The sequence below is a fragment of the Solea solea genome, chromosome 9, assembly GCF_958295425.1.
Source record: "Solea solea chromosome 9, fSolSol10.1, whole genome shotgun sequence".
NCBI lineage: Eukaryota > Metazoa > Chordata > Actinopteri > Pleuronectiformes > Soleidae > Solea > Solea solea.
This window is the reverse complement of record NC_081142.1, coordinates 8,784,433-8,808,377: the sequence shown is the minus strand read 5'-3', so window position 1 is coordinate 8,808,377 and position 23,945 is coordinate 8,784,433. Positions and strand designations below refer to the sequence as shown.

Genomic DNA, 23,945 nt, shown 5'->3' with positions numbered 1-23,945 from the left:
GTGTGTGCACGTGAGCCAAGGATGCATAACTATATATCGATATATATCGATAATGTATAACTCTTTATTGCACGTACACACTCTCACACCGCCACATGGAAATGTAGTGTTACTATAAATAATGTGGTTTAATTGTTCAATGTAAATTTGTATCATATATATGTTTATTTATTATTTTTATTTAAAGTGCATTTTGTTGCCTGGTGTAAAAGTAAAACAAATGGCAAATTATTTGAAGCTAAAGTTTTCAATACTTAAATATACATACATAATACATAAATATAATATAACACAACAATAAATTACAGCATGAATGGCAGAATGAAACAGCCATGACTTGGACCAGGGGTCTCAAACTCAAACGACCTGGGGGCCAGTCTTGTCTGGTCAGGAGGTCCACAATTATATCGAAATAATGTTTTTTGTTTCCGATATTTAAATAAAATGTCATAATAAAAGTGCCTGTTTTGATATGGAACAAAAGATAAATGTAGTTGTGATGCAAAATGAGTCTGTGCAATTTTTTTTTTAAAAATGACAGAAATAAATCATTATAACTTGATATTAAGAGGAGGGCCACATAGGGGGCCGTAAGTGGACCACGGGCTGCAAGTTTGAGACCTCTGACTTAGACACATCTGCTCTGGTAGTATCCAACTTATGTAGTCTATGGCTTCCCCTGCTTCCAAAAACATCTCACACTTAATGTTGATGCTTTGCTTAAGTAACAAATGGGCTCAAATGATGTCAGAGGAAGTGAAGAAGTGAAGTGTGAAATACAAATTGGTCACCTTAGTAACTACTAGAAAAAAAAACCCAGAAAAACTGAAAAAAAAAATCTGTACACTCAACGCACCTTCAAGTCGCTTTTGTGCTGAGAGCAGGAAGAAGCAACATGGATGAGCTTGGTAAGTCAACTTTCTTTCACTCTGTTCATTCTCCTCAACCTGATTGGTTAACATCATTCTTGTTTTTTCATTAGTGTGTTTTCCTAGTATTTACAAATGAGTTGTAAACTACATATGAAATAAAGAACAGTTTGTGAAATAAGATCCCAGTGTCGTATCTGTCTGTATATACTGTGCACTCTATATGTGATGAATAAGAGATTTTCAAATGGTACTTAAAGCTGACAATTTTATTTTTATTTTCAAACAGCCGTGTTGTTAATTACCTCAAAAAGGACTTTATCCTTAAAAACACATTTTTCATTTAATTGGATTTTTACAACATTTTTTCAAGTTTCGCTTCTGCAACATGCTTAAACCACCATCACTTCCTGAGGAAGCCGAGTTGCATGAAGTAACCTCAGGTCTTGATCTTCATATCAAGGTGCACGATGTGTCACTTAGTGCTGAACTTCCTCTTGTTTACATCAGTAAACCTGAAAGAAAAACCACTGTGTTATAGTGGTTGTCTGTATACTGTACAACATATGCCTGCATGCCTTTGTAAGAGTGTTAATGTAGTGCTAGTGTTAATGTGTTGCCTGTATCCTGTCACAGATCTGCTGTTGCAGGAGCTTGCACTGGAGGCAGCTGCTTCAAAGAGTGTCAAGGAAAACAGCACGGATGATGCAGTCAAAAGAGAGGTGACTACAAAAGCACAACGGTTATAATCTTGTTGTTTCATAACGAGCAGGATCATTACCTTGTGCTTTTTTCAGTTGTCACCAAAATGAGTCAACATCTGCTCTTTGCACATGATTGCAACAACTCTGTGTCAACTGAGTGTTGATGGTATGTCCACAGGTGCCAGCTGCAGACTATTCTGTACTTGACAAGAAAGAAAAAGGCTCAGCTGACTCAAATGTCTACAGGTGAACCACCTTACTGTAATCAGTGTCCTTTCTGAACCCTGATTTCAATTATAAGTTTGAATAAAATAGTTTAGAACAGAAACTGTTATTTTCATTGCATTAAATACAATAATAAAAACTACATTTTAACACTTTTCTTTTCACTTGTATCACTTTTAAACCAGTTTACATTAAACAGATTGACAGATTAGCAAATTAGGATTACGTGGTTGGTTTTATTGACATTTAATTTTAGAATGTGAGGCATTATGCTCTCAAGTTAAAATTTTCTCTCTTTGGGTTCAGTGATCTTCCATCTTCCGTGGCAGCTTTCTCGAACCCAGACTCTCCCACTAAGGAGTTGGACACTGTTTTGCAAGATCTGATGGGTCTGGTGGAAAGAGAGGTCAGTATAGAAACTGATTTATTTTAAAAAATTTTGTCAATGAGAAGTGTATTTTTGCATTTTCATGAAGACATTACAAAAGAGAAAATCGTACAACAGTGGGTTAAATATTCAACTGAGTGGAATGAACCAGACTGAACAACAGAGGGCAGCATTGTACTAATCTTAACACCACTCAGCCTTGAGAGGTGGAATTGACCCTGTAAAAATTGACTGTCAACTAAACTGCTAAAAACAAAAGATGTCTGTGGCTATTTGTGTTAATAATTTAGGATCCAGCCGCTTCAGCAACCCCTCCACCACTTACACAAAAGCAGTCCATAAAAAGGAAGATAAATGAGGGACAACAAGAGAACAACAAGAGCAGCAGCAAAGCAGGTTCTGATGCAGAGACTTCGACCAGAACCACAAAAACCGATACTATAGATGACCTGCTGGGAGGACTGAGTTCTGACCTGGAGAAGATTGGAGTACGCACCACAGCCAAGGGCCACTGTGCCTCCTGCAACAAATGCATTGTGGGAAAGGTACAGTAAGTCACTGAAATAAATATTTTAGGACAGGACAAGAGTGAGATTTGAGAGGTTAAGTGATTCCATTTAACATGATAGAACAGGTAAAAACTGCTTGTTCTTCCATGTTCTTTCCTCTCTTCAGATGATCACTGCACTGGGTGAAGTGTGGCACCCGGAGCACTTTGTGTGTGTGGTTTGTAAAACAGAGCTGATCACCACAGGCTTCTTGGAGCGAGACGGACAACCGTACTGTGACAAAGACTATCACCACCTCTTCTCACCTCGCTGTTCGTATTGCAAAGGACCCATTTTACAGGTGAGAAAAGATTGATCAACATATGATCCTATGGTTATAGAGAGAACGACTAATAAAAACAACATGTTAAAGAAATCTCCACATTGACCGAAATGTGTGTTACAGCCATTTATGGTTGTATGAATTAAGTGGTGAATATCTGGCAGCACAAAATGTCCATTCGAAACCCAGTTGAGCTGTTCTTAATTTATTCTGTCATATATTACATCCGTCAATTTACACAATAATCTTTTGAAGATTGGATGATGACAAAAAACAAAACACTCAAAGCGGTACATAATTCATTTTCCTAGATGTATCCACATATCAAATTAATAAATAAAGCACAAAACCATACTGGGTTCTGCAGACGGGGCTGAGAGTTTGTAGCAGACCAAAGCCATAAATCAGAACGTAATGCAAAACTTCTCTTTTGATTCACTTTGTGTTTTACAATTCACATGTTTGTGCTGTCTGACATCTGTGAAATGAGAAGAGTCTTACTAATCTCAAAGTGATGTAAAAGCAAGAAATAATATTGATATGTCTGTTTGGTTAACCAGAACATCTTGACAGCGCTCGACCAGACTTGGCATCCCGAGCACTTCTTCTGCACATACTGTGGAGGCCTATTTGGACCTGAAGGTTACAGGCTTGTAGATTCGTTTTTCTCCTAAGGAAACCACAACTTCAACAAGCATTTTCAAATGATTTAATATTTTGTTGCTTTCAATGTTTTGCACGTATCTCATACTCGTCCTAGGTTTCCTAGAGAAAGATGGGAAGCCATATTGTCACAAGGACTTCTACTACCTCTTTGCTCCCAAGTGCTCTGGCTGTGGTGAGTCAGTGAAGGAGAACTACCTGACTGCAGCCAATGGCACCTGGCATCCAGAGTGCTTCGTCTGTGCAGTAAGCCTCATAGCCCGGACCACACACACAGCTTTGAATTGCGCACAAGCCTGACAAGAAATGAGAATGATACCCACACGTTAGCTTTATTTGCAACATTTTGTCCACAAACCTGATGAAAACCGTATGCCTGATGAATGCAAATAAATCAAGGAAACCATATTTCTCAGTGTGGGTATCTTTTACGTTCTCTTCAAACCCACTTCTGCATTTGGCATCTGGTTAAAAAAAAAAAAAGGCTCCGTTTTCGGCTATACTTCTTCTTTACTCAAACAAATTTTAAAGGTACATTTCTTTCAAATTTGATGTTACGGTGACAATGTCAAGTTTTGTATCCCCAAAAATACCACAAATCCACAAACCTTAACATAATGAACTGTTATCTTGTAATATCTGCCAGTTACATGGCTCGCCATTTACACAGAACCTAAACATCATTATACATAGCAGGGCTTCACTTTATCTAAGTCCCTTGCTGTTGTAAATCTAATTCCAGAGTGTTTGTGGACGTCAAATATTTCCCAAAGAAGTGGCCGAGTATCTTTAATCAAATAATTCATTATGAATTTGACCAGTTTAGTACCTTAAAAAGTTAATTTTGGTCATGAATGAGCTGTTGCTACAGCTTGTCCAGTAAACTGTAGAGTGATTCTCATCTTAAGTGTTATAATGTGATGATGAACTTCCTGCAAGCCCCCAAAAATACATGAGCGATCAGACATCATTCATCCAAACTCGGTAACATTCGACTACTTATCATTTTGATGATAAAGTAAAGCTTTTGGTATAATATTTGATCGACAAGCAAAACCTCAAAAAAAGTTACTGGTATTATAATTTAAAAACAGAAACAATGCTCCATGTTACCATCTCTACGCTTTCTACCTGTCTTTATACTCCCTCCTGCCTTTAAACTTCACCTGTCCTCCTCTTCTGTCTTGATATCCAGGACTGCCGGCAGCCTTTCACCAATGGCTGCTTTATGGAGTTGGACGGTCGACCTCTCTGCTCGGTGCACTTCCATTCCAGGCAAGGCACTCTGTGCGGCGGCTGTGGTGTGCCCATCACAGGCCGCTGCATCTCCGCTCTCAATCGCAAGTTTCACCCTGAGCACTTTGTGTGCGCCTTCTGTCTGCGGCAGCTCAGCCAAGGCATCTTCAAGGAGCAGAAGGGGAAACCTTACTGCGCCACTTGCTTTAACAAACTCTTCGTGTAGGGAATGCAGGACTTAACACAGAGATCATGCAGAGGATACACTGTAGATGTTCAGTTTCACATTCATTCAAAAGTAAACATCTATACTTCTTACATCACACACATTGTATTTGCAGAAGAGAAATAGACATTTCACAATTTCATGGCTGACAGAGCTACATGACAAGTGCTTTTGGATACTACTAAGATGAATTACATGGTTAAGAGTGCCTAACAAGGAGTGTGATGTAAATTACCAGTAGTTGTGTAAAGATATCAAGGGAAAATGCTAACATAGTAAAATAATGAATGACACGGTTGTTAAACACAGGAAAATACTTATTTCCTGTAATAAAAGTTATTGAAGAAACGTTTTACATATGTGAATTTTGGATGATTCTAAAAGGTACGTTTCTGACATTTGTTCAATATTTAATTGGATTGCATTCATCATGTTCATATAAAATGGAGAAATGGAGAAAGAAAAACAGTGAGGTTCAGGTTTAAACCATGGTTTCCATTAAGCTATCCTCAGTTTGCCATAAGACTTGGCAGAGCAGAATATGGAGCAGTTTGTCAAGGGGCTTGTCTATTTAGCCTGATAGCTTGTCTTGGCATGGAATCAGTGTGCCAGCCTAAGTCTCCTCTTACTCTGACTGACCATTTGGCCCTCAGCACACACTGGATTCACACAAACTCTTCATACACCACAGAGACTCCTTTATAGAGGACCGATGGAAGATTAATCACGCTACTGAGATGAACAAAAGTGGTTTCAGAGGTGAAAAGTTTCATCACATCACAGCATCTCTTCAGCAAATTACTTTGACTGTTGAGGCATGAATCAACCGCAAAGTGCTCTGGTGAAAAAACATCTCCAACGATATGCGTGGCATTTGTAATTGTTACTCCTGGAGGTTTTTTTTATTCATTACCAACAATTAGTGATATATTGCATCAGATTCCCGATAAAGTTCCATTAGTAAAGAAAATGTCAGGTAACTTGTCAGTTGTGCAGAATTATTTTATAGGCATTTTACTCTCAAATACTACAATTTCCAAACTGCATGAATTACAGCACATTTCCCCTTAGTCTCTTTGAAACTTCAGCCAAGTTTCAAATGGACCATGGTTAGAAACTCCCAAACTACTCACAAACTTGAAGTATACACTTGAAACTTGAATATATGCAATGATTTTCTTTGAGTTTCTATAAAAGTAATCAAACATTTGTTCCTAAATATTCACAATATTCAGTGTATTTGTTGAGATTGGCAAAATGAATTTGACCAGTTTGCATCTTATCGTCCCATGAACGCTGTTAGCACTGTTGGCAGCTTCCTTCAGCTGCGTGAAGTTTGTGTGTGAGTGAGAAAGGAGATGGGCATTAATCACACTGTCATCACTGTCAAACCGGGCCCTTCGCGGCGCCCACAGAGTACCGACATGCATCATGGAACGATTGTGAATGTTTCTTGTTCACGTCAACATCCAAGATTGTAAGTGTTTAATGATGTAAGGGCCTCGTGCCCAAATTCCTGCTGAACTCAAGACGTACAGTGATGTTAAATGTTTGATATTTTTTAAAATACACATGAGTGATTTCAGTCCTCAGACCCAAGAGGAAGTGAGTTTTCCAGCATGAACATTCCATAGAACAAGTTCGATTTTGGCATGTTATGCAGCTGTAAAATTCCACATCACCACAGCTTAAGGACGGATATGTTCATTCTAGTATTATTTTTTTGTTCTGCCCCATTCGCTGTCACAACTGCATGTTATTATGAGCGGAACTAGCTGCCAAAAGTGTCTTATGAGTGGGAATACTTGTTTAATGCTGTCTTTCCTACAAATGGCTTCAAAGGCCCATAAACTAGTGGTTAGTTTAATTTTAGATTTGTGAAAAACCTCAGACACACATGTATACAGTCACCCTAGCAGTCCAGTGCTTTCAAGCGTGGACACCACCACAGCTCAGCAAAGTCATGAACTCTGAAGTAGAAAACAAAAATATGACGCAGGGAAAGACATTTTGGCGTTTGTGTGTCATCGCATGACTGAGTGAATGGGAGAGGAAAAGCATTCTCTTGCACGTAGTAAAAACGAGAAAACATGAAATATGAGCGAGGGCCTTTTTTTTTTCTTTAAAGGGTGGCAAATGAAGGCCAGTCTGTGGAGAGCAAAGAGTGTAACTCAGGTGACATTTACAGCAGTGAAACAAACAGTCTGGGAGAGCACTGGGTCATGAGATGGCAGCTTGAGCTCAGTGGGGGAGGAAGGAGGATTGAGGAGTATATTGGGACATAATGGATACTGGTGCTGAGGGAGGCAGGGTGGGGTGTGCAGGGGCTGAGGGGTGTAGTTGCAAGCGTTACCCCTGCATGACACTGAAACTGAATACTTACCACCCCTCCTGTAAAATGGCTGTGTCCGCTCGGCCACCCCTGATGGGGACTGGAGGGCGGCCTGTCCAGAACCATGCATCTCCACTCTGGTCACACCTGGCTGGCCCGGCCCTAACCTGTAAACCCAGCAGCTCACATTAGCTTTGAGCCCATAACTGTCAGATTGTTCTTAGGTACAGGCGGACTCATTAATCAGTACATTCGCTTGTAGACACACACATACACACGTACGGAAATGGAGACAACGCCAGTTGCAAATCAGTCCTGACAATGTGAAATCACAGCTCCAGTAGGTGCAATAAAACGTGGAAGGATCTGATTACTGTAACATCACTGCGAAGCATGTCCATGTACAGTACGCACTGATGAACTTAACAGTTCCCTGCAACTGTGAACGTGGATACATTACTCTGAAAGGAACACTGCCCTATAAATTAAGCAAATGGCATCTGAATTGCAACAGCAAATATTTGACTTTTGGAATCTGTCTACACTTGAGTTACAGAAATAAATAAATGTATTTTGTCATTGAACAAAATAATGTTTTTTTTTGTTGTTTTGTTTTTGAAAAAGCTGAATTGATTGTAATGCATGGGTGTTCAATTCAATTAATCCTTATTTATCAGGGACAATGCAGTGAGAATACCTGGCTAATTTGCAGCTTTGCAGCCACTTTGCCTTTTGCTTTAACAGTTTTATCTTTTCACCAAATGGGAAATGTTGCTGCTCTCAGTAATTGTTTAATACATCCAAGTCAGTGGTAGAACCAGAAGTCAAACGTAAACAACGTATCACACTTACTTAACTACATGACCTAAAACATGGCGTAAGAACCTGTCTTCTCTGGCAGCCATATTTGTTTGCATGTTGTATTTAAAGACTTTTTGTTCTCATTGTGAAGATTAACATCATTCCAGCTGGCAGAGGTGAGACCACCAGTTTGAATTGGGAGGAATTACTCTATCTATTATTACTGACCAATCATGTATATTCAAATGGATGGTTATCTACAGATACCTGTGTAGACCCAGATCAATGTATGTCTGAAATACAAGTGTTTCTGTGTGAGAGTTCAAATGAGTGTGTTTTTTTTTACAGTAAAGTAAAAGTGACAATTTCAACACCTCAGAAACTACTTACATGCAGGGAGAAGTTGAGCTGAACTAAGCTCCACTTTTGGCTGTATGTTTGTTTTGGCGTTCCTGTTAATGCTGGGTGCAGGTATCACACCTGATTCATGACTGGCTCTTCTGTCCAAAAGAAACTTGTTGTTGTCCTTGGCCGAACACTCAGTGTTTCTTGCTATCTTACACACCCGCAGGCATATGCATATGACACACACACACACACACAGGTTTGCACAACTATTCTTCTTAGGACACTGCATTCACTTCTTTTAGACAGCCTAAACAAAGTGTCGCCCTAACCTTAACCTAACCATACTTTAAGTATTAGCCATCATCATGTTTTGGAGACCATGTTTTGCTGCTCAAACAAACAGAAACACAAGAGTCTAGGGTTAGGTTGGCACAAAGCATAGCGTACTCCCAGGCTCATGGATCCTTAACCAAGTGAACTTGAGGTCTCCAGTTTTATCAGTTAAACGTTAAATGTTAAATTTCCTGACGGTACACTATGGGGAACACAACTTCTCTACTGCAAGTCTTTGTCTCATCTCCCTTACATCTCCTGCCACGTCTCACAGTTGGACCTCCATGCTCAACATAGAAAAACATGGCAGAGAGGGGAAAAGAGACCAAAGTGCACTTTAACTGGATCTTAATGGTAGCACAGACCAAATGGGCTGAGGTTATGGGAAAGATTTATAGGACAGTGAGCTCCTTCTGTATACTAGCCTTTAGTGTCAAGAAGATAGATGGTTTCATTATGCTTCTTCATTGTGTCCATGTGTGGGTGTACAGTACAGTGTGCCAGAGCGCTGCAGTCTGTGATATGTCCACAGAAACCATTCTTGCTATCGATGGAAGGGCTTTGGGAAAATTAAACCTTTCTTGTAATTGATAGAACATGTTTTGAAAAGTGGACAAACCTATACTGATTTGGCTGGATTCCTTGAAATCACTATAGATGCTGATTTTGAAAAGCCGCAGTTTCAGGCCAGATTTTCTCAAAGGTTAAAATTGGGTTATGGATGGGAACTGAAAGAGCTTGGAATGGATCTCCGTTGTCATGTTGCATTGTTTGCTTGGTGGACACTTGAACCATAGATAATAAAAGAGTGGGGCTCTTGGACTATAGGGCATGGCCAGTTAGGTATATGGCTCTCATCAAAAGCCTCTGTAACAGCTACGGCACTGATCATAAAGTGATTTGTTTTTAAGAATGATGGTTACCCACAATATGGCCCTGTTGCCTAAGAGCTGAATGACCTCCTGGGTTTAGACAAACTTCAGGAGGTTGTCAAGGCCTGAGAAATCCTGCAAAGCCAGGACTGGCTGGTTGATGAATTATAGTTGCTACAGGGGGAGCCCAAAAGAGCGGCCCCTAAAGCCTCCTGCAGGTCTGCTGGAAAATGCTGGGAAATGTGTAGTGTGTATTGCATCATTATTGTAACACGCACACACACAAACCTCACCCTGGAAACCTTAGCTGGGTTTTACAGTAATGTCCTGAGCAGGTGTCCATTTTCCAGCACCTCAGCTCTCTCTGGTGTGTTTGACAGAACATCCATTTAAATTGGACTGAAAGGATTCCGGTTTGCTTTTCTGAAGGATACATTAGGGGTTTGCTCCAAATCATTTTCTAATCATGAATCCATAAAAAAGAAGTCAGTGAAAATCTGTTCCAACTAAATCCTTGAAAAGATTTTTTTTTTTTGCTGCTTGGAAGATACACTTCCAATAGAATTTGATAATAAACAGAAAAGACATAACAAAATATAAGAAAATAGTAATGAAAAGTGCTGTGATTTTCCCTTTATTGTTTTAAGCTTGACTAGAGTTTAAGTTTAAGCAGCAATGCTGGTGTCCACATATGATTGAACGAGTAAGAAAACAGGCTACATTTGAATGTAATTAGAAAGGAACATTTTGACAATTAAATCAAAATGGGTTATTCTCTGTGGTTAATTGTTTTACCAATTGTTAAAGTAACAAAATTAGCAGTTCAGTCGTGAGCTGAATTAATTTATTCCAGCACTGTCAGTATACTATCAAAAATATCAATTTCAGAGACATTCACCTTGGGTTTGTCCACAGCCAAATGTCGACAAAGCTATGTTGACAGAATAAATGATTTGATGTGCAGTAATACAAAACCACCTCATTACTTTTGCCGTGTAAATTACTTCTTCATGTTCTGTTCATGTGAAAAGAAAGAGGAGCCTTTAATAGTGAGAGTTCACCAAATATTTTGTATATATATGGATATGATATGGATATGATCACCTTCCATTTTGTACCAGTTCTTCCCAAATACTACGGCTGCTACCCTGTGATATTAAATATCCAATTTTATTTCCCCATAAACCAGAATCGCACTCTTTCCATCAATCTGTTCAGCTTCTCAGACACCACAATCTAATAGTAATCAAAAGAGCCAAGACAAACAGGAACTCCAGGTTCACTCAGTCATTTTTATCAACATCTTCTTCACTTTCCTTCCCCTGAATGAAGTCTGGCTTTGGAAATGTTTCCACTAAACAGTTGAGTCTCTGTCAGGGCTTACGGCAGGATTAGAGCTCAAATTACTGACTCTGTGGCTCATTTACTCTCTGAATCCACAGTCTTCAAAACAAAAGTTGCATGTGGACATGTCCAGTGATATGATAATAGCATGAAATCAGAAACACATTTCAGGGGAGAAACTCATTCCAGAGGCTTTAATGTATAACGTTTGATGTTGGAAGATGTGGGGGAGACAAGAGCAGAGAAGTAAAGATGTGTACATCTGAATGATCAGCGAGAGATAGAGAAGCAGAAGCAACGGTAGAAGCTTGTGAAATATATATTTAATTACAGTCATCGCATTATGAGCAGTTGTTGGGCTCTGATATAAGGTTAAACTGCAGAGTTGATGATAATGGTGATGGTAAATTATTTACCTAGTAAATTCCATGGTCAGGCTCAGCTTCTTCTAACTCAGAACCTTCAAAATTAGACATTTCTTATCACCCTCTGATCTAAAGAGTCATTCATGCACTAATATCATCCAGGCTCCACTGCTGGAGGCAGCGGGCTTCCATCTCCAGTCTACCACTAATTGAATGCTGGTGTCTGGTTATTAAGATGCCTATGAAACAAGACTTCATCGCATATATCCTTGCAGTGGCTATACCTGTTTAATTTAGGATTGAATTTAAAATCCCCTTTAAATCTCTTGGTCTTACATATGTTATACTTACGTTACTTCTTTTCCCGGCTGACAGCACCACTAGACACCACACATCCTACCACATCCTACCTCTGTGGATTGTTGGCTGTTCCATGTTTGGGGGGGAAAAATAGGCCCGGGCCAGTGATTGCATAAAAAAATAAAAAAATACTCTGATGGCAAAAGGTAATTTTACTACATTTACATTATCTGTTGGACAGAATCACAAGGATCTGAACGCTAAACAAACAACAGAGGATCATTTTGGTCACTGGTGTTGCAAAAATATTTTTGTCTACTGTCTATTTGCAGTAGGAGTGGTTCACTGAAGCCTGCATCACCCAAGAAGTGTTGTTATCTCCTTCTTCTTTGTGCATACAAACTACACCACATAGCTGACAGCATGCCATGAACCATTAACCTTTTTTTGAAATATTATTATTTTGTGTAGCCATAGAGCCAGACACAGTTATGACCGGACCCGAACCACTTTATCACGACAGAGCGCTCCACACTCTTACTCGACAGATGCAGGGTATTGTGTGATCATATGCTGTGTATCTGATATCTGGATGTTGGCAGCTTAATGTCATGAAATCAAATCAGATCGCAAATCTGATTTCCATCCATCCAGCCATCTTCTACCGCTTTATCCTCCTCTCAGCTGACATAGGGCAATAAGTACACCCTGGACACGTCGCCAGTCCATCACGGGGCCACATAGAGACAAACAATCATCCACACTCACAGAAGATATGCTCATAAAAAAAAATATAAAGTATAAAATAAAGAATATGCCTTAAGCTCTTAGAAAGTCCTGCATGGTTAATACATTTTTTTCTACACAGGAATTTCTGGGACATGCTTTGAGACTGTTGGAATTGTTCTTTCCATCTTAGCTCCTTTGCAACTCTCTCCCAGACTTTTTTAAGCGGTTAAATCCAATCAGTTAGGCATTTAGGAAGCACGGTATTTTATGCAAAGCACTGCGTCTCTGTCCCTTTTTATGTATTTTGTTGTTTTACTTTATTCTGTGCTTTGTGTGTTTTTACCGAGCTCACCACATCGATTGTTAAGCAGTTAGTCACTAATACCTGTAAAGATGTATTAAAAGCAAACATTACTGGCTTGCATGTTTTTCTTCATTTGATTTAGAAGTGGAAAATACAATTACTAAATTAAATTACTATATCTATAGTTGCATGTGGATGCAGAGATGGGATAGAATATGGATGAGGGAAACCAAAGTTTCACTGACGGTAAATAGGAAGAAGGAAGGTAGAGACTTAAGAGGCACAAAATCCAAACACCACTTCACAAGAACAGTAGACTCTGTATTTGGTGTGCTCAAATTACTTTGTAAATGCTACTCTGTCAACTTCATTTGAGAGCCTCTCCATATCAAAACAGCACATAGTCATCTCTGGGTGTATGTCGCGTGTTGAGTGAGTGGCCAGTACATTGGCTCGGATGTGACTTTTAATCACGGTGGCGTGCCTCGACCCAGTAGACTGTGCCGGGAAGCTCCGGCTCATAAATCAACTGACTGTCTCATTGAGTGAGCTGCAGAGTTCTGAACTCCCTGGAGTGTAACGCATGCGTTAGGCTTCTGCAGTCAGACCAGACTGCTCCCGCCACCAGGCCTCCTCACAAGAGGAGAGGAGGGGAGGATGGTCATCATGGTCACTGCTGAACTATATGTTCAGATAAAAGATGGAGCCTTAAGTGTGCAGATCTCTGTTTTCATAATGGTTATAAAAAGAAAAACTTGTGGCTGGAAATGTCACAGTGTTTGATTTATACATTGATTGGAGGGTTTCAAAATTAAGGACTGTGTCCAATACTAATGTAATAACTCCATTGCCTAAAATAGCCTCTGAAAATGGAGTGGGTTTGTGTATTTATTGTGGGCAATATTGGTTGGCAGTTTTACAACTTTGGTCAAGACAGAAATATTTCAACAATACTGCATAGTTATTATATATTAGACAACCAATCTTTTCCATACGATGATCATCCTGTCAGTTTTTCCTCTAGCACCACCGCGGGGTTCACATTTATGAGCTAGATTGTGTGTGACGTTCATGTTCTCATTTAGCCTCAGCTGTACATAGAAGCATGCAAACAGGCCTACACTTACATTTGTCACTATGACTGTTGTTTATGTATTGTTTATGCACTCCATGTACAGAGTAGGGTTAATGCTCGCAGTTTAAAGATGAACTGATAAGGGATAAACATTTGCATTGCTCTCTGTGTGGTATTGACTGGTGAGTCATGTAATGTCCCAGTTTTTCCTCCACGTGGTCCTGAGCAGTAGACCTCAGTCTTCTGTGAGGCCAGGTGGAGACTCATTGATTTGGTTTGCACTCAAACTGCAAGGAACTGAGCTCGATCCTCTGCCTGGTTTTCCAAAACAAATTTACTAATGGGGTGGTTCATTCACTGGATTAGATAATTATGCGAGAACAAATTTAAGAGTATGAAATGGTCAGTACCAGGTTTATATTTTTGCACACACACATACACACACACACACTCACACTCCATAAATAGACCATAAATAAATGTCGAAAATGAAAGAAGAAGCGGTTTATTTTCTTTTTTCAGTCTCTTACAGTCGATTACAGTATAACCTTGACACATGTTCAGGATCAGTTAAAGAGGCAGAAAATGACCAGTCAGACCATTCCTGGAGGACTGCTTGTGTATTTGTCTCCACATGCGCGCACGTGTGTTTGTGTATTCAGTCATAAGGCTCGCGCTGTTTAATGTGTGTCTCTTGACCAACCACGCACACGTGTCTGTGTGTATTTTGTCATAGAAGCTATGCTGTTTGACGTGTCTCAACTGCACATGCATGTGAGATTCTTTGTCTACATCAGTGTGTGTGTGTGTGTATGTAGTGGTGTAGCCTGGTAGCTTAGTCTGCTTCTTGACAAGTTCTGGGCCTGTTGACAGCCCCTCTGTTTCCTGTCATGCACGAGAACAGCTTGATGTGAGAGTGAAGAGTTGCAGCAGGAATGATGCCCAGAGAGAAGTATGGTGTGTGTATGTGTGTGTATGTAAGTCCAGGACCAGTAGTCCTGATGGGAACAAAACCTGGTCTTAATGAGGCAGAACCGTATTTCTCGAAGTTAGAGTTCGGCATTAAGTGGTCATGGTTACTGTTGGGGATAATGCTTTGTTTAGGCTGTCCAAATGAATGGAAGTCAATGCAGTGTCCAAAAACCTGTGTGTGTGTCACTGATTTCCTCCTCTTCACAATAAGCATTTTCCATCACCACCTTTCCCCCGTTGAATTTCATTTAGTTGGAGTTCCTCTTCTCCATGCTCACTATCTCCCCCGCTTTCCGTCATTTCTCACATTTAGATGAATGGATACCCACACCGATACATGAACTTGCGTCTTGTTGAGCAGAACAGCCAAGTGTTACAGAACTGCTCATTGATTTTGAAAATAAACAGAGCCAAAGACCAAAGGAGAGGTTGAGGAAAAAGAAACATTGACTCAGAAAAGAGCAGATGATGGAGAGGAAGCATGAAATGTCATACTGTGTTACCAAAACATTATTTAGAATATAAAATAAAAGGCTTTCTCATTATTCACAGCTTTACGCTGGTTCTGGAATGACATCTTTATAGTACATTTTTATCAATCTAAGACATCGAAGAACTTGAGGCAGTGAATTTGAGGAATTTGCCCTCCTGTGTATGATTGTCTGTGAATTTTCTGGAGTCCACTCTGACCCAATTCAACGGTTTCTTTTTTTTTAAATATTTCTTATGACTTGTTTAAAACAGAATGTGGTCATTTGAGGCTGTGATATAATGTGTGTCATGGACATCTGGTCGTGCAGATGTGTGAACATGAATAAAAAATTATGTCCACCGTGGACCACAGTGGCTGACGTACAATAAACCAACAGCCACATTTAGAGATGTGCTAGACGTACATCAAATAAACCTGGGATAAATGCGGAATGAACTGGGGTAATGTTTCACGGCCACAGAGCTGAACTCTCAACATTGGCTGCCGTAACTTAAACGCAAGCTTGTGCTTTGCTTTCAGTCCTACGAACTTACATTACAGAAGAAAGGAAGAGAACTGTGTAGGAAAACAATGTGGCCAGACAGTGGTTAAAGCAAAGCTTCCCCATCTCTGTTAATCTTTAAGCATGATATCTTTTTACCAAGGCCAGCTTTGATGTCATGAATTTATTATACATGTGGCATAAAAGCCCCTCGGACAATAAGATAATCTTCAAAGAACATCATCTGAGTAGATGACCGTCTTCAAAAGAAGGTCAAGTCCAACTACAGATTTTTGTCGACTTAAAGAGGAGCTGATCTGATCCTTCAGGCTGAAATTCATGTTTGGTTCCTGCACACCAGTGCAGACCAGAGGATTTGATTTAATGGTATCATAACACATGCTGTTTATGCAGTGTTCCACAGTCACTGCAAAAAAAACCAACCTTATTTGGCTCTGGAAGCCTCTGTTGACCCCCTGGTTAGATAAACTACAAACAGGATATTGACAATGCACATAAGCAGTATCACACCGTACCATATCAGCTATATATACAACACACGTTAAGACTGGTTACTGGTTTTGTGTTGTGGCTATAGTATTTATATAATGGACATTTAAATTCACCTATTGTCCAATACTGAGATTTGCAGCTATTTCACTACGGTTGTGGAAACGACAAAAGGGAAACATCATTATTTCTCCATATCTTATTTTCTTTTACCATTAGAATCACCAAAAAGTAGATATGCTTCACAGCAGGACGAGCCTTTTCACTCCTCCACCTCTTCCTCTTCGGCTTTCAGGGGTAAATGGGGCAGGATGAGAGAGAAGATAGCGGGGGTTCCTGCTATGGATAATACAATTACTCACAATGCCAATGATCAGTAAGAGAGAGCACAGTGCATCATGGGATGACTGTGCAAGCCAAGCCTTTGATGTGAGAGCATTAAAAGCTTTGGAAAACAAATACAAAATATGGCTTTCTGTGAGGAAAGTATGTGTGTGTTTGTGATAAAAGAGCAAAAATAAACATTATGACCAAATCTTTTACTTCACTGAAATCTGAGGACAGGAGCCATCTCAACAATGCCCATAACTGTAGTGTATGTTTTGATATTATCTAAAATGGAAAGTCTTCTTCAGATGGCGGACACTGTAAAGGAGAGTGTGTTTCCAATGATGTTGGCTTCTTCTTCTAATTTGACGTATGTGTATCTATTTAAAATGCATCCCAACCTTTGTTTTATTTGTAGGAAAACCACTGAATTACATGCGTACTGGACTTGTGCCTGGAGGAGAAGGTGAGATTGACATTTAATATGGCAGTCCCACACACGCGCCACTGCCATAACTGTTAACAGATTTGTCCTGTATGCAATGCACACTGAGGACATGACTGAGATATATAATGTAATTAAAATGGAAAGGCTTTCAAAACATCTGCTGATGTTTTATTTGTTGTAAATATGTCTTCAACTGCAAAGCCTTACTTTACATCGGAATTGAGACAAAATTGTTATTGTACTTAAAACTTAAGTAAACCTTATCTGATCATATAACTTTGGATGGAATTACCTTGGCCCCCAGTTCTACTGTAATGGACCTTAGAGGTATTATTGTCCAGGACACATCCTAAGACTCACACGAGGCTCCAGGACAGCCTCCCTCCACCTGCACAATATTACGAGAATTAGAAACATCCTGTCTTGAGGGCATACTGAAAAACCAGCCTATGCCTTTATTGCATCTAGATTGGACTACTGTAATTCATTAGGATGCCTCAATATGTCTGTGAAGACAGATTGTGCAAAAACACTTGCAGCAAGAGTGCTGACAGGAAGTTAAAAAATATTGCCTTCTTTGCACTGTCTAGAAATCCATAATATACTATATTTTAAAACCTCTTCTTCCCTGACCCTCTTTTTGGGGTCCCGGTTCGAAAATGAAATGCCCAAACTAAATAGAGTATATCTCTGCAATTACACGCTCTATCTAATTATCTTGGTCTCAAAATAAAGATAACACTTGTGAGATTCCACCAAAAGTGTAAGTTTCACTGTGCCAGAGTAAATGCAGATGGGACCCACAATAAATGAAGGATTTTTCCCTCGCTCAAAGAAATATTGCATTTTAAAAATGTGCATTAGGAGCTTAAAAACTCATGGAAGTCATGTAACAACATGTGGACATTAGCTGTGCAAAGTCTGATCATGCTGAAGTGAACCAGAGTGAAATTACAGAGGTTTTAGTGAAGAGATGCCTAGGCGACTCTAGTTTGGCACTATCTATACTATGGGTAAAAAAATATTAAACCCATTTCATTTTACTTACATGTCACTATTGGTCTAATAAAAACTTGTTTTGAATTAAAAAATAAAAAATGATTAAAACTATTTATTTAGGGCATTTTTCTCTGGAGCGTCAGAGACAACACTGAGCCTCAGCCTGTTCAGGGCATAGCTCCGGCTGTGATTGGCCAATCTGGGTGATTGACAGCTCGTTTTATCATCAAAGCCAATAGGATCAGGCTGTAGTCTCCGAATGCACGTAGCTCCCTCCTTTCGCACGTCAGAAGGACGCAAATGCGTATGACGTTGTTTGACGGACATTCGCCCTTCAGAGGTTTAAAGTTTTAATCTTTTTTAATTTATATTTTGTTAGAGTAAAATGTTGGTTCTTCTTTTCTTCTTTTCTTATTTCTTATTCTTCTTATTGCTGGGCCGACCGGGTTCTGGAGAGACTGATTTTCGTTCTGACCTCATGTCTTAATGTGTGTTGGTATGACAATAAAGAACTCTTGAATCTTGAATCTTGAATCTTGAATCTTGAATCTTCTCCAATCAAAACAAGCTAACAGCCGTCTGGAATGACCAATCAGCCCAGGAAGAGGCCCCAAAGCATGCTGGGAAGTCTAGTTCTCTGTTTGTTCTGGTGAAAACAGCTTGTTTTGCTCAACAACATAGGTGAGACAACATTTCTGGTTGTATTTCTTGAAAGTGAGTTGTTGTTTTGCTCTTATTTTGCGGCTGGATCCGTGAGTTTTGGTCGTAGATTGATATAAATGGCACCGTTGGAATCTGTGGAGTCTACTGTTGAGCAGACATGTTTTTTTTTTTCAACATGACAAGCTGATTCACTTTTTACTGTTTATGCTGTTATGGTATTCTCGGCTCATGTTGGTTAGATTACTTAGCGTTTAGTCTGTGTTTGGTGAACATAGGAATGGTTTTTATGAGCTTTTAGCGGAGTTTCTGAGCTTTCTGTGGGTATGCAGCATGTCAATATTGATCAAAGGTAAATGTGCCTTTGATTAATGTGCGTCGCGGGGAGTTTTTTTGCCCCCGGTACCGGGTCTACCGGGAAGAAGATTCTCCTGATGTGTAAATGGTTATGCTTCATTGCATCTCATCCAATCAGTCACGGTATTCTTATAATATGCAGGCATACATGTGCTTCCTAGAGTCTTGATGAGCAGATTCACCTTCCAAGCTCCTTTTCTGTGGAAACAGCTCCCAATTCAGTTCAGGAGGCAGACACCATATTTGCATTTAAGGGTAGACTTAAAACTTGCTGTTTGATAAAACCTACATATCAACTTCTGATGTAATTATCAATAACTCCATTACACCTCTTATTATTACTGTCATTATAATGATCAGTCAGACTGTGTTAGGTAGAAACTTTGAGATCCTCTCTATAATATTGATGATGGACCTTTAAATGCCTTTGTATAACATGAGGTGATGTGGCCCCACACACTTTAAATCGAATTGAGTGATATGAATTCAATTTAATTAAATTTGAACTTTAACAATTGAAATATTTTGACAGATGGTCTCTGATATGATTTCATCGCTTATAACCCTACACTATAAAATATTTGACTGTACATAATTACTGGCTATTATTTGCATTAATTTCACAGCAAGTAACTGTTTGTACGTGACAGTAATTTCATGTCCTAGATACTGTATAGCGTAACAGTAGGTTACTTTACAGGTATCTACTGCAACTATACATGATTACTCTCATTTAGCAGTATTTACATTTATAAATACTTTGTTTGGCTGTAAATCAAATCACACATCAAAAAAATCCCTCTAAATTTCTTTTCTGTAATAGACACACCGATAATAAATTTGTGAATAAAACACAAGGTGTTACATTGTGAATTACCCTAGTTAAACCCTGTGAAATGATGATGTAATTTTAATTGTGAGATTTACTTAACACCCATGAAAACCTGGAAATAATTTCCAGTGCAGATGTATATTCATCTCCCCTCATTTCACCTTAAAATAATGACTGACTTTGAGTATTCCTGTCATTTTATGTCGTCCTCTAATCTCCCCTCACCTTCTTTTGCTCATTCTGGACGATGAAGATAGACAGATTTCCAGCCACTGCATGTGTCAACGCCTCTGGTGAATGCGGACCTGTTGTCATCTAAATCATCGTGTGCGTGTTTCACAAACACGAGCTGTAACACTCATCTCTTATCTCTTGTCCTCTGGTGTGTCTGGTCTTAAACAGATTCATTTGGACTCCCTTCTGACATATACCACTCTGTTTCCACCTCCTAACATAGTCCTCCCACATCTCTACCACTCTGCTTTCACCCCTCTTTTCCCAGGACGTCCGGAAAAAGGAAACCACAATAACATTTCACCAGAGACTCAGTCAATATTATTCCTCAATATCTTCAAAGCAGGACAGAGGATATTGGAGCCTGTGCCAGAGACGGCCGGAGATAGAGGAGAGAGAGAGTGCAGGAACAACAGACAGAGAGTATTCAGTGTGGCCTTTGCAGTCACTCGCTCTGTGATGTATGGCAGCCTGAGGCTATGAGACACTCCTTCATATCCATCAAACTCATATTTTCTTTGAAGCATGATCTTCCTTCAGGTCGGCCCTCTCCCTCTGTCCTTCTTACCTTGGTCCACCACTGTGCATCCATCATCTTAATTCCTTTTCACACCACTAGGGGTCCCTGTGTGCACAATAAACAAATGCACACATTGTATTCCCAGCCCCACCACTTCTCCATATCCTAAAAGCTCAGTGGATGTATGAGATTATGTTCTTCTCATGTGGTGTGTAGTAGCAGTGGTAGGCCTAGTAGTTGTAATAGGAGGGCCTCTATCATTATACCAGTATACTGATGCCGGGGCAGAGAGAGACAGAGAGACACAGAGAGTTAATGTTGGGGTTTTGCGGCAGGTCTTCTGCACAGCGTCAGACAGACAAGCAGCCGTGGAGCCACAAGGACATGTAGACACAGGATTCTTAGAGCTGCAGGGCCACAGACATTAATAAGGTCTCTTAACTCCCTCCCCCTCCCTGCGTGTGTGCTTTTTGTCAGTCTGTCCATATGGGGTGTACACACTGTGTATAATAGACACATTCAAGAGAAATATGCAAAGTCATTAACAGTTGTGGAAGGCATTGATACTGGCAGGATTTTTTTTACTGTGTATATGCTTTGTTTAACATGAAACTTTTTTATTTAACTCACCTCCCTTCTGTTATAATGCCTCCCTTCTTATTTCTTAACACCTCCCCAGATGTGTGTGTTTTTAAGTGAGCATTTCTGTGGTCTCCTTACAGAACATTAACTTTTAAGTCTTCTTTCGTCCCCAGCTATATGCGAGCCATGCTGTAAGTGTTGGACCCCGTCCAGCAATCTCCTGCAGCCAGCCGCTCATAAGCCCACATTTTACCGGCCAAGAATTTGAAACACTCCTTCAAAGAGAAGCCTTCTGCAAGGTGTGGCTGAGGCAGGTACCTGAGTCCACAGGTGGCCACATTAGAGCAGATGAAACTGCTAACTGAAATTCCACACCTGTCTCAGAGCCAGAGCCACAAAGGGGAGGAAGCAGAGCAGCGAGGATAAAAAAGATTAGAGGATACATATGGTTTTATTTTATGCGGCTGGGGGGGGGGGGGAAGAAACCCTTATCGCGATATATATTGATGCTTTTAAAAAATCGTTTTCTCCCCAGAATCGTGACACGAACTGAAACAGCTAAAAATATCAGTTGCCATATTATCTCAAAAAGTCTTGTTCTGTTTATCAGTACTTTAGTTGTTTTAGTTGTTCATTTTTCAGTTTCATTTGAATCATCATCATGGCCCAGGGGCCTCTAAATGTAGCAGTTAACCTAAAAATCATTCCAAACATGTTTGTATTAACATATGTGTGTATTGATTTGGGGGAAAAATGACTCCTGGGCTATTGCAACAAGAAATGTATCACAAAAATTTGGTTTAAGGGGAAAATAAAATCACTGCTTTCAATACCATCAAATCAAATACTTGCAATACATCGGAATTGCCATACAAATGAAATTGGCACCCGAGTATCATGGTATAATGGAATCGTGACAAAAGCATGCTGTTGACCTCCAAATAAGTAAAAGTATATGAGGCCACATTTCAGTGGAACACTGTGAAAATGCATAACACAAAGAAATATTGACTTCCCTGCCTGTCACGTGATCACATCTTGATGAATGGCAGCCAGTAAAAGCAAGGAGTCAAGGGTCAAAAGGGCAGGGGGTGTCAGAGTTTTACAACGTGAAACTGTGTTAAAAGACAAGCTGATCAAAGACGTTTAGCACAAACGCCCCCAATCTGCCTCATCTGAATGGAAAATGCAATGGGTGTACAGCGACAGTCCTGCTGCTAACAGCGTAACCAAAGTGAGCCTAGAGTGGTGAGAAGAGGAGTGGAGAGGAGTGGAGAATACGGCAGAGGACAAAGAGTTAGTTGTCCAAGGTTCATCTGCCGCTGGCGTGCAGGGAGGGGCCCCCGGTGCCACTTGTATGAGGGGTCTCCGTGATAAATTCCCCACTACTTGACTCTGTCACACTGTCTGCCACTTGGACAATAACTGAGGTCATAGCAAAGTGGTGGAGCACTGACATCGCTGCCTGAGCTGAGAGGGGGCCACTTTCTTTCATCATGAGAGTTTATTTCACATCCCCGAGCTCCACATCATGATGAATACATCTTAAGAAGTGTGCCGGGCTGAAAATAAATAAAACACCTCTCACAGTTTTCTTTACTCAGACTTGTTTATTTGTCATCATTAATCATGCGTGTAAGGCCAAAGGTCTGTGGCGCTGGTGCACTACATACTGTACCATGTAGTGCGGGGTTGTCAAACACAGAAGGACAGAGATAAATGTGATTGCGCTCGAGAGGAAGCACATGACAACATTTGAAAAATTGTTCATATATATCTTTGGAATGAGTCTGCTGAAATACAAACCAAACACACCTTTGACCTGGGAGCACTGGGTACAGACTGCCACCTGCCCTGCAGGCTCTGCATTATTATTTTCTTAAAATGAAGTCAAACACACCAGACTGTAAACTTTACAGCTCTCACACATATGGATTTTCAAGCTCTCTTGTTTTTTTTTTTTGTTAGTTTTTTTTTTAATTAGACAGAAATTCCCATTCCAATGTAACTGGCCTGTTTTGTAACTTTGTAAAATGTATACATCAGTTTTTATTTTGAACTTCGCTGCATCCATTTATCAAAAAGATACAGTTCATCAGTTCCTGTTGACATGTGCTTTGCATTTTTCCATTTTAATGTATTATTCATGAGACACTATTTATATTTTGAAGCTGATAAAGTTCAAAACCTACTTCAGAAAACACTATTATTCCAGTACAGTGCAGTACATCTCAATTGAAGGGGAGATAAAAAAGAAAGAAAAAGTAGCCATATACTGTAAAGTGTATAGGCATTAAAGACCTTTTATGGAGGACTATAACCCACTGTCAGCCCCACAGGCTACTGATAAACGGCCATGCAGAAAGAGAAAACGTCCAAACACTGAAGGACCTTAAAAGATCAGAAGAACATTCAGTCACCACTATGCGCCTTTGGTTCTGTCTTGGGGGACTTTACTCACGCAAACCTGTCATCCCTCTCAGGACCTGTGCTCCCTCCTCTTAAAAGAAACAGCACCGTGTACGTGTGTGTGTGTGTGTGTGTGTGCGTATTGAGTGTATTGGGGTGGAGGGGCTGCTCAAATC

General features: G+C 39.9%; 1 protein-coding gene across 3 annotated transcripts; it reads left to right on the top strand.

Moving 5' to 3' along the window:
• Positions 1-320: 320 nt before the first annotated feature.
• Positions 321-8,124, top strand: lpxn (leupaxin). 3 transcript variants are annotated; one of them, XM_058638419.1, is made up of 9 exons: positions 321-908; positions 1,506-1,591; positions 1,752-1,819; positions 2,105-2,204; positions 2,477-2,731; positions 2,862-3,035; positions 3,578-3,659; positions 3,778-3,926; positions 4,876-8,118. In XM_058638419.1, exons 1-9 carry the CDS (start codon positions 896-898, stop codon positions 5,140-5,142), a joined length of 1,194 nt encoding a protein of 397 aa, XP_058494402.1. In that variant the 5' UTR covers positions 321-895; the 3' UTR covers positions 5,143-8,118. The 3 variants fall into 3 exon arrangements, with proteins under 3 accessions (XP_058494402.1, XP_058494403.1, XP_058494401.1); XM_058638420.1 differs by lacking the exon at positions 321-908 and having other exon boundaries at positions 944-1,591; positions 3,778-3,855; positions 4,876-8,124; XM_058638418.1 differs by lacking the exon at positions 321-908 and having other exon boundaries at positions 945-1,591; positions 4,876-8,119.
• Positions 8,125-23,945: the final 15,821 nt, after the last annotated feature.

What these genes read in the sequence shown, in the direction of transcription:
- lpxn (XM_058638418.1), top strand. Translation starts at nt 1,340, where the DNA reads ATGTGTCACTTAGTGCTGAACTTCCTCTTGTTTACATCAGTAAACCTG. An exon ending in ACAAATGCATTGTGGGAAAG is followed by an intron (nt 2,732 to 2,861) that starts GTACAGTAAGTC and finishes TCCTCTCTTCAG; the next exon opens with ATGATCACTGCACTGGGTGA. An exon ending in GCAAAGGACCCATTTTACAG is followed by an intron (nt 3,036 to 3,577) that starts GTGAGAAAAGAT and finishes TTGGTTAACCAG; the next exon opens with AACATCTTGACAGCGCTCGA.